The following is a 14168-nucleotide window of genomic DNA, read 5'->3' as shown; positions in this document are numbered from 1 at the left end:
TCCACAGCTCATTAAAAGGATCATACACCATGATCAAGTGGGGTTTATCCCAGGAATGCAAAGATTCTTCAGTATATGCAAATCAATAAATGTGATACACCATATTAACAAATTGAAGGAGAAAAACCATATGATAAACTCAATAGATGCAGAAAAAGCTTTCGACAAAATTCAACACCTATTTATGATAAACACTTTCCAGAAAGTAGGCATAGAGGGAACTTACCTCAACATAATAAAGGCCATATATGACAAACCCACAGCCAACATCGTTCTCAATGGTGAAAAACTGAAACCACTTCCACTAAGATCAGGAACAAGCCAAGGCTGCCCACTCTCACCACTATTATTCAACATAGTTTTGGAAGTTTTAGCCACAGCAATCAGAGAAGAAAAAGAAATAAAAGGAATCCAAATTGGAAAAGAAGTAAAACTGTCACTGTTTGCAGATGACATGATACTATACATAGAGAATCCCAAAGATACTACCAGAAAACTACTAGAGCTAATCAATGAATTTGGTAAAGTAGCGGGATATAAAATTAATGCACAGAAATCTCTTGCATACACTAATGATGAAAAATCTGAAAGAGAAATTAAGGAAACACTCCCATTTACCTCTGCAATAAAAAGAATAAAATACCTAGGAATAAACCTACCTAAGGAGACAAAAGACCTGTATTCAGAAAACTGTAAGACACTGATGAAAGAAATTAAAGATGATACAAACAGATGGAGAGATATACCATGTTCTTGGACTGGAAGAATCAACACTGTGAAAATGAATATACTACCCAAAGCAATCTACAGATTCAATGCAATTCCTATCAAACTACCAATGGCATTTTTTACAGAACGAGAAAAAAACATTTCACAACTTGTATGGAAACACAAAGGACCACAAATAGCCAAAGCAATCTTGAGAAAGAAAAACGGAGCTGGAGGAATCAGGCTCCCTGACTTCAGACTATACTACGAAGCTACAGTAATCAAGACAGTATGGTACTGGCACAAAAACAGAAATACAGATCAATGCAACAGGATAGAAAGACCAGAGATAAACCAACAAACATACGGTCACCTTACTGTTTTTAAAGGAGGCAAGAATATACAATGGAGAAAAGACAGCCTCTTCAATAAGTGGTGCTGGGAAAACTGGACAGCTACATATAAAAGAATGAAATTAGAACACTCCCTAACACCATACACAAAAATAAACTCAAAATGGATTAAAGACCTAAATGTAAGGCCAGACACTATAAAACGCTTTTCTGTTGTTGTTTTTTGTTTTTGTTTTTTTGCGGTACGCAGGCCTCTCACTGTTGTGGCCTCTCCCATTGTGGAGCACAGGCTCCGGATGCACAGGCTCAGCGGCCATGGCTCATGGGCCCAGCTGCTCCGCGGCATGTGGTATCTTCCCGGACCGGGGCACGAACCCGTGTCCCCTGCATCGGCAGGCAGACTCTCAACCACTGCGCCACCAGGGAAGCCCACTATAAAACTCGTAATGGAAAACATAGGCAGAACACTCTATGACATAAATCACAGCAAGATCCTTTTAGACCCACCTCCTAGAGAAATGGAAATAAAAACAAAAATAAACAAATGGGACCTAATGAAACTTCAAAGCTTTTGCACAGCAAAGCAAACCATAAACAAGATAAAAAGACAACCCTCAGAATGGGAAAAAATATTTGCAAGTGAAGCGGCTGACAAAGGATTAATCTCCAAAATATACAGGCAGCTCATGCAGCTCAATATCAAAAAAACAAAGAACCCAATCCAAAAATGGGCAGAAGATCTAAATAGACATTTCTCCAAAGAAGATTTACAGATTGCCAACAAACACATGAAAGGATGCTCAACGTCACTAACCATTAGAGAAATGCAAATCAAAACTACAATGAGGAATTTCCTGGTGGCGCAGTGGTTAAGAATCCACCTGCCAATGCAGGGGTCATGGGTTCAAGCCCTGGTCCAGGAAGATCCCACATGCCGTGGAGCAACTAAGCCCGTGAGCCACAGTTACTGAGCCTGCGCTCTAGAGCCCGTGAGCCACAGCTACCGAGCCCGCATGCCACAACTACCGAAGCCCGCGCGCCACGCCTGGAGCCCGTGTTCCGCAATAAGAGAAGCCGCCACAATGAGAAGCCCGCACACCGCAGCGAAGAGTAGCCCCTGTTCACTGCAACTAGAAAAAGTCCGTGTGCAGCAATAAAGACCCAATGCAGCCAAAAATTAATTAATTAATTATTTTTTTTAAAAACCTACAATGAGGTATCACCTCACACCGCTCAGAATGGCCATCATCAAAAAATTTACAAACAATAAATGCTGGAGAGGGTATGGAGAAAAGGGAACCCTGTTGCGCTGTTAGTGGGAATGTAAATTGATACAGCTACTATGGAGAACAGTGTGGAGGTTGCTCAAGAAACTAAAAATAGAACTACCATAAGACCCAGCAATCCCACTACTGGGCATATACCCTGAGAAAACCATAATTCAAAGAGTCTTTTACCACAATGTTCATTGCAGCTCTATTTACAATAGCCAGGACATGGAAGCAACCTAAGTTTCCACTGACAGATGAATGGATAAAGAAGATGTGGCACATATATACAATGGAATATTGCTCAGCCATAAGGAGGAACGAAACTGAGTTATTTGTAGTGAGATGGATGGACCTCAAGTCTCTCATACAGAGTGAATTAAGTCAGAAAGAGAAAAACAAATACCGTATGCTAACACATATATATGGAATCTAAAAAAAAAAAAAAAAAAGGTTCTGAAGAACTTAGGGGCAGGACAGGAAAAAAGACACAGACATAGAGAATGGACCTGAAGACACGGGAAGGGGAGAAGGGTAAGCTGGGACGAAGTGACAGAGTGGCATGGACATATATACACTACCAAATGTAAAATAGCTAGTGGGAAGCAGCCTCATAGCACAGGGCGATCAGCTCAGTGCTTTGTGACCACCTAGAGGGGTGGGATAGGGAGGGCGGGAGGGAGATGCAAGAGGGTGGAGATATGGGGATACATGTATATGTATAGCTGATTCACTTTTTTATACAGCAGAAACTAGCACACCATTTTAAAGCAATTATACTCCAACAAAGATGTTAAAAAAAAAAAAAAAGGAACACAGAATATGGAGCCAGACTGCCTGGATTTGCGTCCTGGCTCTACCACTTACTAACAAATTATTTAGCCTCTTTGTGCCTCAGATTCCCAACTGTAAAACGGGGGTGATGACAATCATCCCTGTCTCACATAGTTGTTAAGATTGAAAGGGTTAACATTTGTAAGATGATTAGAATAATATCCAGCATAAAGTAAATCCATTTAAGTGTTTGATTGAAAATCAAGTAAAATAAAAGGTATAGGGAATATGCCACCCCAAAATGTGCCACTTGGGCATAAGACATATTTTGAGCTAGAGACAAAGAGAATCAATAGATGCAAAAAGAAACTTTCCCAGAGCTTCCCTTGTCTGACCAAAAGCAGACACTTGTGAAAAATGAGGACTGCCAAAAGTCCCCTCTCCTGGGGAATTTGTATGGCCAAGGTGGACCTATACACACAAACCTTACTCCATTAGAAGCCCCCCCGCCGCAGTCTGCCCGACCTGAAAGCTTAAAACCCTTTTCCTTTGTCTTGTCACTTCTCTACAAATTTATTATTCTTCTGTTAAGATGCTATATGAGCCCACATTCTAGCCACCCCCGTGAGTTACTCTTCATTGAGGTTTCACCCATGTGATGTGTACTGGACACATTACTAAACTCTTTGCTTTTCCCTTGTTAATCTGTTGTCAGTCTAAGTCTACAGGGTCCCTGGGGGAGAATCTAGGAGGGTAGAAGGAAAAACAATTTGTCCCTATACGGGACAATGGAAAGGGTAAAAAGAGAGGTGAGAGGGGAGAAGAAAAGAGGCTCTGAGGGCCCTCTAGGGAGCGGGGCTGTGATTCAGACATTCTGGCTGGGGAGAAAAGCTTGTCTTTGCTTAGTTCTAAATGATGTGTGGCTAAGGTGTGCTGATGTCTCTGAAGACAGCTTAGTCCAGCCATTAAGGGGAAGGGTCAGCAGGCTGCTGGGATGCCCATCTGCCTGTGGTGGTTAGAAGTGCAAGAGGAGAACAGCTTAGAAAAACGCCCGAAGATACCAGCAACTGAACAGAATCCCCACAAGGAGCAGAAACACAGGGCATATAATCTCCATCTTTTGGGGAACATGACGGTCATAATAAGAGAAAGAGTAATGTTCGAATGAACACCCTGAAAACCTTTCATTTTTCCTTTTATGAGATAAATGCACTTGGAATCTTTTATCATGCTAAACAGCACATTTTTCTCATTTAAAAAAAAAGATCTGCAAGGACTATTATAATCCCAGCAGGCTAAATTTTTAGCAATCTCTCAATCTAATACACTTCTTAACAAAATTACATTTCACACAAAAAAATGAATGAAATCACATTCATTTCTATGCAAAAAGCTTCCAGTGCAATTTCATCACTGTAAAATGTGGAGAAATGACATGTAAATGCCTAATTTTCAATACCTTCTTAGCTCTATGAGCTGTTGTGTACTGCTTGGAAAGCAGAAGGTGCTTTTTATTCTGGAAAAACAGGATCACTCAAGGTCAAGGTAGTAAGCTGAGACACAGTCTTGGCTGCTGTATACCAGCTCCCTCAAGCGGCTACCACCATAAACCTACATGAACACAGTGCGCAAAAATGGGCGTGGTCTCTTTGTTTCTATTTTCATTACACTAGGAGGTGGATCGAAAAAGATCTTGCTGTGATTTATGTCAGAGAGTGTTCTTCCTATGTTTTCCTCTAAGAGTTTCATAGTGTCCAGTCTTACATTTAGGTCTCTAATCCATTTTGAATTTATTTTTGTGTATGGTGTTAGGGAGTGTTCTAATTTCATTCTTTTATATGTAACTGTCCAGTTTTCCCAGCAGCACTTATTGAAGAGACTGTCTTTTCTCCATTGTATATTCTTGCCTCCTTTATCAAAGATACGGTGACCATATGTGTGTGGGTTTATCTCTGGGTTTTCAATCCTGTTCCATTGATCTATATTTCTGTTTTTGTGCCAGTACCATACTGTCTTGATTACTGTAGCTTTGTTAGCATAGTCTGAAGTCAGGGAGCCTGATTCCTCCAGCTCCTTTTTTCCTTCTCAAGATTGCTTTGGCTATTCGTGGTCTTTTGTGTTTCCGTACAATAGCCAGGAAACGGAAGCAACCTAAATGTCCACTGACAGAGGAATGAATAAAGAAGATGTGGGGGCTTCCCTGGTGGCACAGTGGTTGAGAGTCCGCCTGCCGAGGTAGGGGACACGGGTTCGTGCTCCAGTCCAGGAAGATACCACATGCCACGAAGCGGCTGGGCCCATGAGCCACAGCCGCTGAGCCTGCGCGTCCGGAGCCTGTGCTCCGCAACGGGAGAGGCCACAACAGTGAGAGGCCCATGTACCGCAAGAAAAAAAAAAAGATGTGGTACATTTATACAATGGAATATTATTCAGTCATAAAAAAGGATGAAATAATTCCATTTACAGCAGCATGCATGGACCTAGAGATTGTCATACTGAGTGAAGTCAGACAGAGAAAGACAAATACCATATGATATCATTTATATGTGGAATCTAAAAAAATGGTACAAATGAACTTACTTACAAAACAGAAATGGAGTCACAGATTTAGAAAACAAACTTATTGTTACCAAGTGGGAAAGAGGTGGGGAGGGATAAATTGGGAGACTGGGATTGACATATACACACTACTATATATAAAATAGATAACTAATCTTTACAACGGCTGCAAATGAACTTATCTACAAAACAGAAATACAGTTACAGATGTAGAAAATAAACTTACAGTTACGGGGTCGGGGAGGGATAAACTGGAAGACTAGGACTGACACATACACACCACTATATATAAAACAGATAACTAATACCTACTGTATAGCACAGGGAACTCTACTCAATACTCTGTAATGGCCTATATGGGAAACAAACCTAAAAAAGAGTGGATATATGTATATGTATATCAGATTCATTTTGCTGTACACCTAAAACTAACACAACATTGTAAATCAACTATATCCCAATAAAAATTATTAAAGAAAAAAAAAGATGGGCGTGGTCTCTTCAGCCCACAGGCATCTACCAAAAATAAGTTACTAACTCATCAATTCAGACTTTATTAGTTCAAAATGCATAATAATTTTCTTCAATATTACACATTAATTCTAAATTACTCTTACCCTGTAAATTTTCAATAATGAGTTCAAATATTAGTATCTAAAATTCAGTCCTTTTTTCATAACAACTGTGAAATATTTTAAGAATTTGTTTCTTTTAACTTGAAAATTGAAAAACTCTATGAAAATTAGGTAAATCAGACTATTCAAGAACTATAATTTTCAACTATTTTTCAAGTTAGTTTCACTTCATAACATATACTTAAACTTAACTTCTTTATCAACACTTTAATAATTAAAGTTATGTTCTTTAAAAATTTTTCCTGGGCTGCTGCCGGTTCCGCCGCGCTCCAGGTATCTTTTTCTGAATGCAAGCTGCCTCATCGTATGTTTCAAGGATGGCTCCTCCTATCATTGTAAAATGGGGTAGACAGGAATATTCAGCGACCACACTTTCAGAAGATGATACTGTGCTAGATCTCAATTTCTCAAGACCCTTACGGGAGTGTTACCAAAATGTCAGAAGTTACTTGGACTCAAAGTTAAAGGCAAACCTGCAGAAAATTATGTTAAGCTTGGAGCTCTCAAACTGAAACCAAATACTAAAATCATGATGATGGGAACTCATGAGGAGAGCTTGGAAGATGCCTTAGGTCCACCTCCTGACAATGATGATGTTGTTAACGACTCTGATATTGAAGATGAAGTAGTTGAAGCAGAAAATAGGGAGGAAAACCTACTGAAAATTTCCCACAGCATAAAAGAGTACAAAGTGGAAATTTTCAATCCTCCCAGGGAAGGGAAAAAACCTTTGGTACTAGGTGTTGATTATATATTATTTGACCATAGTCTCTTGTGCAGATACTGGGATAGAATTAATGTGGCCATATCTTCATGAATTCCTAACATCTGCATATGAGGATTCTGACATGTTATCTGATCTGAAGTGGATTGAAGCTAAAATGCAAGAGCTGGGAGTGAGTACAAATGCAAATTACAAGATTATCTTCATGTTGGACAGTGCTGCTATGATAACAGTGCATACTCCAAGGAGAGGATTAATAGATGTAAAGCCTCTTGGTGTTATATGGGGAAAGTTTTCAGAGTTTTACAGCAAAAAAACCCATCATGTTTGATGACATAGGAAGAAATTTTCTAATGAACCCACAGAATGGACTAAAGCTAAGATCTTTTATGAAAGCACACCTAAATCGCGATAAAGACAAAGAACTTTTAAAATTAACCCAGTACCTCAAGGAAATAGCAAAGTTAGATGACTTTTTGGACCTAAATCACAAATATTGGGAAAGGCATCTCTCAAAGAAGCAAGGACAGCAGTTACAAGCTATACTGGCAGTTACTGAAGATGCCTGAGATCCATGAATTTCTTTTCGCTTTTATGCTAAAGATCATTATGATAGTGCTGGACATTGCAGTAAATACCAGACTGCTTATACTTGGTCTTCCAGTTTTTTGTAAATTTAATTTTATATTTTTTGAAGATCATAGCGATATGCAAAAAAAAAAAAAAAAAAGAAAAGAAAACCTTTTTCCCCCTGTATGAATATACTGTAACTCCTGAAAAACATTTTCTCCAGCATAGAGTACGAGTTTTTTTACACACACACACACACACACACAAAGTGGACAAAAACGTATACTTAACAATGTCATTTTGTGACTTTGGAAACAAGTATGTCTTGTGTTTTTGTCTCACTGTGTTTTTATCTAAGCCCAAACCCAATCTGAAAATACTATTTTTAAAACCAAAATAAGAAAAGTTTTTAGTAAGAAACCTAGTTTGGTATGCTTAAAACCACTGAGAGTTTTTCTTATTCCTTTGTCATAAACACAATTTCTCTTATTACTTCACTACTTAACATCTCTAAATTCTGAGCTGTCTCAGTTTGGTGTGTATGTGTGTCAGTGTTCTTTAAGCAAAACTGGAAAATGTCTGCTCTGATAGATATGTCATAGTGTGACAAACAGGAAACATGAGAATGAGGAATGAAACTAAGGAACAAGAGTGTGTTTCTTTGTGCTAGCCAAGTAGAAGCACTCCTGCCTAAAACCACTGTCCTAAAAGCAGTTAAAGGCAGTACATTTTGAAATGGGACGTATCACTGGTTCAGCCCTAAAAAGCACGAACAAAAAGTTTTTGTCCTGTTCCAGCTCTGTCTTCTCTAAGTGCAAACGCTGTGTTGCAGTGAAAATATCTAGCCATAAGATTAAAAAGAAAAATTTATTTGCAATGCTTATGCCTGTAGATATGTAATATGACCACTGTTTTGTGTTGACAGTATTGCTTTATACAGTTTTCTATCTGAAAGGAATCTGATTCTTTCAAATAAATACGGTACGTATTGTTCTTACGGGGGACTATTTCAGTGATGTAAACAATAAATTCCTTTCCTTAAAAAAAAAAATTTCCTTCTTTCGATTAAGTCAACTAGCTCTGCCTCCTTTATGTTGAACAAATAAGAGTTTAATATTCTTGTATAAGCATACACATATACATAGTTTATAACAATGATCTAAGAAATGTATTACCCTGGTCAATGGAATATATTCTTCTGAAAGTTGTAATATATTTGAAAAAGTTTATAAAATATGACACAAAAACAAATGACATTATTTTACTGATCCTGTTGGACTAAAGCAATACTAATCCTGAGGCATTCTTTTAAAAATAAATCTAATGAAGTAAAATAACAAAAATTCCATGTATTGAACATCTGGACTATCTGAACTCTACACAAATTGAGGCTCAACTAAACTTCACTGAAATTTTCCATATACATATTCAAATATTTAGATTTCTTATAAAATTGCATAAAAACTATAATCCAGGGAATTCCCTGGCGGTCCAGTGGTTAGGACTCCGTGCTTCCACTGCAGGGGGCACGGGTTCGATCCCTGGTGGGGAACTAAGATCCCGCATGCTGCAGGACGCAGCTAAAAAAAATTAAAAACTAAAAAACGTAATCCAAAACAATATACACACAAAATTAAAAGCAAGTGATTATATGAGTAGATGGAGTGCCATTCTATTTTCCATTTCTTGTAATGTTTTGTTTAAACATTTAGAAAAGTATATATATTTTTAAGAAACAGTCTCTGGCATCTAGAAAGGAATTACAGGGGCAGTGGCCTTTTCTAAAATGACAAACCAACACCCTTGAGCTCAGAGTCACGCTAAAGCTGGTGAGATTTCACATTCCTCACCACACAATGGCTCTTTCATCAATACTGGGAACTGCCTTTGTGAGAATATTGCTAAGAATGGATGGAATTCTCAATGTTGCAAGCACCCATTGAATTATTTAAAAGAACAATGAATGAATGACTAATTAGAAATGTTTCTTGAGCTCAGACATATTTATATTACAAAAGGAAAGACCTGAATCTAGCATTTTCTCCAGAGCATTTCAGGATGAACAGATTAAGTCTGTTAACTGAAGGCATGGGTTCCCAAATGCTTTGCCATCAAAACTGTTAGAGTTGCCTTCTCCTTGGCCAACTAATGATTTTAAATCCTACTTGACTCATGACTATTGTTTAATTGCTTGCTTGTTTGTTGTTTATACATACTTTGCTCCACAAAAGAAAAACTTAACCAACAATGAAATGAAATCTGATCCTCATGCCTCCCTCATCCCTAAAGAGGTGCATTTTTGAATGGGCAACTAAAAACTGCATAAAGACAATATATTAAGTGTTTTAGAAAGTATGTCTCAAAAGATCTCATACAATATGATATCCTTTTTATAAGATTAAAACCAATTAAAAATACATATACTTGGGAAGAACACAAGGAAATAAACCCTGACCTCAGGATGATGGTTAGCTTAAAATGAAGGAAGGCCAAAGGATAGATTAATGAAAAGGACAATATGGTTAGTTTACTACCAAGGTCCTAGCTTTTGTTTTGGGTGGTGGATTCCCAGACGATTATGATATTATTTTAAGACAGATAAACAGATAGATAAAAATAAACCCAGCATGGAGCAATGATGAGACTGTGTTATGAATCAAGGATTACTGAACTTGAAATGAGATGACATGAAATGATCTGGCACAATATGAGAGGAAATGAAAATAAAAATTGTTTCATTAACAATTGTTTTACTAACACCCAAACTATGATCTCTGGATCATCTTTAAAAAGCACTCATCCAGGTTTTATAATCTTCTGCTTCTATTTCCCTGACATTTTCAATTGTGCTGCACAAAACAATGTGTTCTCCAATGGATGTGAGACCTTCTACCACCACCAATGGACTTTCTGCTCTAGAGCAGTACCTAAACAGGAAGGTAAAAAGGTAGCACAGAGAAAAATGCTGCTGATTCATCTACTGATTCTCCGGAATGGAGCTGACAATGCCCACAAGCCTCCAAATAGGCAATTGGTGATTCTTATTAATTCACTCAATACTTACTAAATGCCAACTACATGTCAAATGTCATGATAAGCGTTGGATCCTTCACACTTATGATTAGGACAGTCCTAACTAATACTTGATCCAGTCCATCATCTTCCAGAATCAACATATTCCTCAGGTCAAAGAATCAAGATAACTTTTCCCACCCTTTATTTGGCTACTTCCCTATACAAACAAATGCTGAAGCAGCTCACTTATAAAGTGAGGTTACACTGGCTCCCCAAAATTAAAAGATGTCAAATCTCTATTATAAGAATTGGGAGAAAAAAATTGCTTCTTCAACAGATGAGATTTCACGTAAGTATATCACTGTTTGTTTTACCTGCTATCTCCAAAAGTGGGTTTATGTGATCTCCTTCTGCCAGCTTCACAAATCCAACCTGATTTCCAAAAGTGTCAACCCCTTCAAAGGGCAAAGTCAAAGTTTTTCCTTGGAGGATTTCTTCCACAAATGGTTTTAATTCCAAAAGAGCATCAATACCACTGGTAAGAAATAATATATTTTTCAGTAACATATTAATAAAATATACAAAACCAAATGAGAAACAGTTTTAGAAAGATAAATTAATTTTTATACTTGTACTAATTACTTTAATGCTCAAAATACCTTCAAAATCTAATCCATATGATCAAAATAAAACTAATATTAATTTTTAACAAAATCTGTAGAAGTGAATTAATCTTTACCTAATTATAATTTATTTTATGTTAAAGACACAAAAGAAGATATAGTTCACCAAAAGGTTTTTAACCAAGGAAATACTGCATGGACAACTAAAAAAGAATATTACTGACAGTATATTGCAGAAAAACCTAATACCTCCAAAACATTATATTAGATTATGTGAAAGTTCTAGATTCTTGTTAAAAGTACTAATACTTATATAGTATTTACTATTTGTGAGGTACTCTACTAAAATTTAAAATACGTTATCTCTTTAAAATATAATGGTCTCCACAATAAGATAATTTATTATACTTGGGTTCAACCAAAGTGCAATTTATATTTACCAACTACAGCTACATAAGTTTGTTGTATCTGTTTAGCCTCTACGGGCTAAACAGCCTCTAAGGGCTATTCTGTGTTTCAAATGCATTATTTTTCTTTCTAAAAATAAATGTTTACTATATTAGTGAATTAGACATTATAAAGTTTGGAATATTTTGAAAATTAAGATCAATTATTTCCATAGTAAGAGGAGTTTGGTATAGGTACTTTATTATGAGAAAAAAATAAAATCTCACTAGAGGGCAGCAAATACTCAAAAAAGAAATAAGGACATCATTACATTATGGAGAGGGGTTTAAAACACCCTTCTGGTGAACCACCATGAATTTAAATTATCTTGATCAGCAATTTGTTCGCCAGTAGTAATTATGTCAAATGTGTGAAAAGAAATTTAGGAATTTTTCTAGATCTTTCATATTTCTAAATTAGTATTCGTATAAAATTTTTAACTGATTTTCATCCATAGCTCCCATACTGAGTCTTGTTTCTCTGTCAAAACAATACATAATACTTCAAAATAGCTTTAGAAATGTCAGCATTTCTCGTTGTACCTCTAAATCCACATCCAAAATCCAATCTTGCCTACCTGTATTTATGTTCATCCAAAAAGACACACTTCTGCTATAATACTGTCCTTCACCACACACTGAGTCAAAGCATGTGAAAACAGATCAGCCACTTCCGGCTCATCTACCGTAAATGAGGGGAATTCAATACACTCATTTTAAATGTAAATCTATATGAAAGTAGGCCACCCTAAAGGTCAGGATTTTTCAGAGACAGTGAATTCTATACCCCATTTTTCTTTAAAGAAATATAGACGATCTAAATTCAGTCCAGTTTTTCAGATCTTCAGTATCATAAATCAATAAATTTGTCCTAATGAGATGTCACTGGTCACAGAGTGAAAGGAGTCATACTGTCTATTGATAAATATCACTAACTTTCAAATTCTTTTAAATAGAATATCTTTTCAAGAACGGTTTACGGAAAGACTTCTTTATGGTAAAATGAATAGAGTACAGGCACGTAGGAAACAATTCTGAAACTAGAGTTCAGACCCAAAGGTTGTACTTAAAACTAAAGTAGGGCAGCGTCTTTGCAAATCAGCATCTGGGCTAACATATTTCTATTCTTTCTTCTGCACTGTGAGGACACAAAGGGTGATACCTACCTGAAGAAATTCATTATTAAAAAATAAAAGTTTCTGGGCTTCCCTGGTGGCACAGTGGTTAAGAGTCCGCCTGCAGATGCAGGGGACATGGGTTCGTGCCCGGTCCGGGAAGATCCCACATGCCGCGGAGCGGCTGGGCCCGTGAGCCATGGCCGCTGAGCCTGCGCGTCCGGAGCCTGTGTTCCACAATGGGAGAGGCCACAACAGTGAGAGGCCCGATTACGGCAAAAAAAATAATAAAAATATATATATATAAAAAAAAATAAAAGTTTCTGCACACTCCATATCCAATCCATTAATCAATACTTTATTAAACACCTAAAATATGATACTAGACTTCGTAAAGTAAGAATACAGAACAAGAAACCAACAATATGTGTCTCTAGCATATTATACTGTATAGGATGAAAGGTAAAATTTAAAAATTAGGGACTTAGAAAATCCTTCATATAAACAATGTCTTACCAGGAAATCCCATCAGTTTCACTCTCACTATACAGCTACCCAAAATGAAGCCACACCTTGAATCTCATCATCACCTAAAAGTCGATACTTCTGCCACAAACACTTCCCTGGTTCCCCAAACCAGAAGCAAATCTTCTCTCCTTTGCAATTCCATTAATACTTTACACCAGCTGAAACATACCACTTTTTACATTTATCTATTAGAGTTACTTGGGTCCATATGACCTAGTCAACTACCTGGTATAATCCATGAGTACAAGATCCATTCATGGTTCATCTTTATTTTTGCCAAAGCACTTAGCTCAGTACCTAACACATGGTTGGAAATCAATGTTGGTCGAACTGTAAAATACTATCTTGTCTATACAGCAAACTTCAACTATTACTTAGATCTTTCGTTACAACTTAGTCAAGAATAATTGCTAAATTGCAAATATCTGGTCATCATTTTCCAGTAGAACTGTGACTCCCAGTATCATAAAGTAGCATAAGAATGTCACTTTAATCCTTCAAACACAAAGTAGACTTGCTAAATATTTAATTTTTTACACAAAACTGAAATTTGCAAACAGACATTGTAAACCATGGCGCTGAATGACTCAGACTGTCACTGTGCTCTGTACTGTAACTCTTTAGCAAGTGATGCCACAATTAAGGGCAACACAATGCTTCCTAGTTCAGGACTGTCCCATGTACTGCAGGTGATTTAGTAACACTGAGACCTGCCCATAAATGCCCACGGCACTCCTCAGTAATTGTGACAACCAAAAATACCCCCCAAAATATTTCTAAAAGTCTCCTAGAGGAACCTTCAAGATGGCAGAGGAGTAAGACGTGGAGATCACCTTCCTCCCCGCAAATA

At 37.2% G+C, this 14168-nt stretch overlaps 1 protein-coding gene and 1 pseudogene across 2 annotated transcripts in view; one reads left to right on the top strand and one right to left on the bottom strand.

Moving 5' to 3' along the window:
* The window catches only part of AKAP7 (A-kinase anchoring protein 7), a 137320-nt gene that overhangs the window by 90230 nt on the left and 32922 nt on the right, over positions 1-14168 (bottom strand). For both annotated transcript variants that reach the window (XM_089921999.1, XM_022556592.3), the window contains exon 5: positions 10981-11141. In XM_089921999.1, the coding sequence (XP_089778125.1) occupies positions 10981-11141 (161 nt within the window). The remainder of the gene's footprint in view (positions 1-10980; positions 11142-14168) is intronic.
* On the top strand, positions 6471-7906 carry LOC149747888 (ubiquitin-like domain-containing CTD phosphatase 1 pseudogene; annotated as a pseudogene).

Source organism: Delphinapterus leucas, chromosome 12 (genome assembly GCF_059928025.1).
Source record: "Delphinapterus leucas isolate spDelLeu-1000000601 "Yukka" chromosome 12, BTC_Dleu_Yukka2, whole genome shotgun sequence".
NCBI classification, from domain to species: Eukaryota; Metazoa; Chordata; class Mammalia; order Artiodactyla; family Monodontidae; genus Delphinapterus; species Delphinapterus leucas.
Note: the sequence above shows the minus strand (reverse complement) of the source record. Positions and strands in the feature narration are given on the sequence as shown.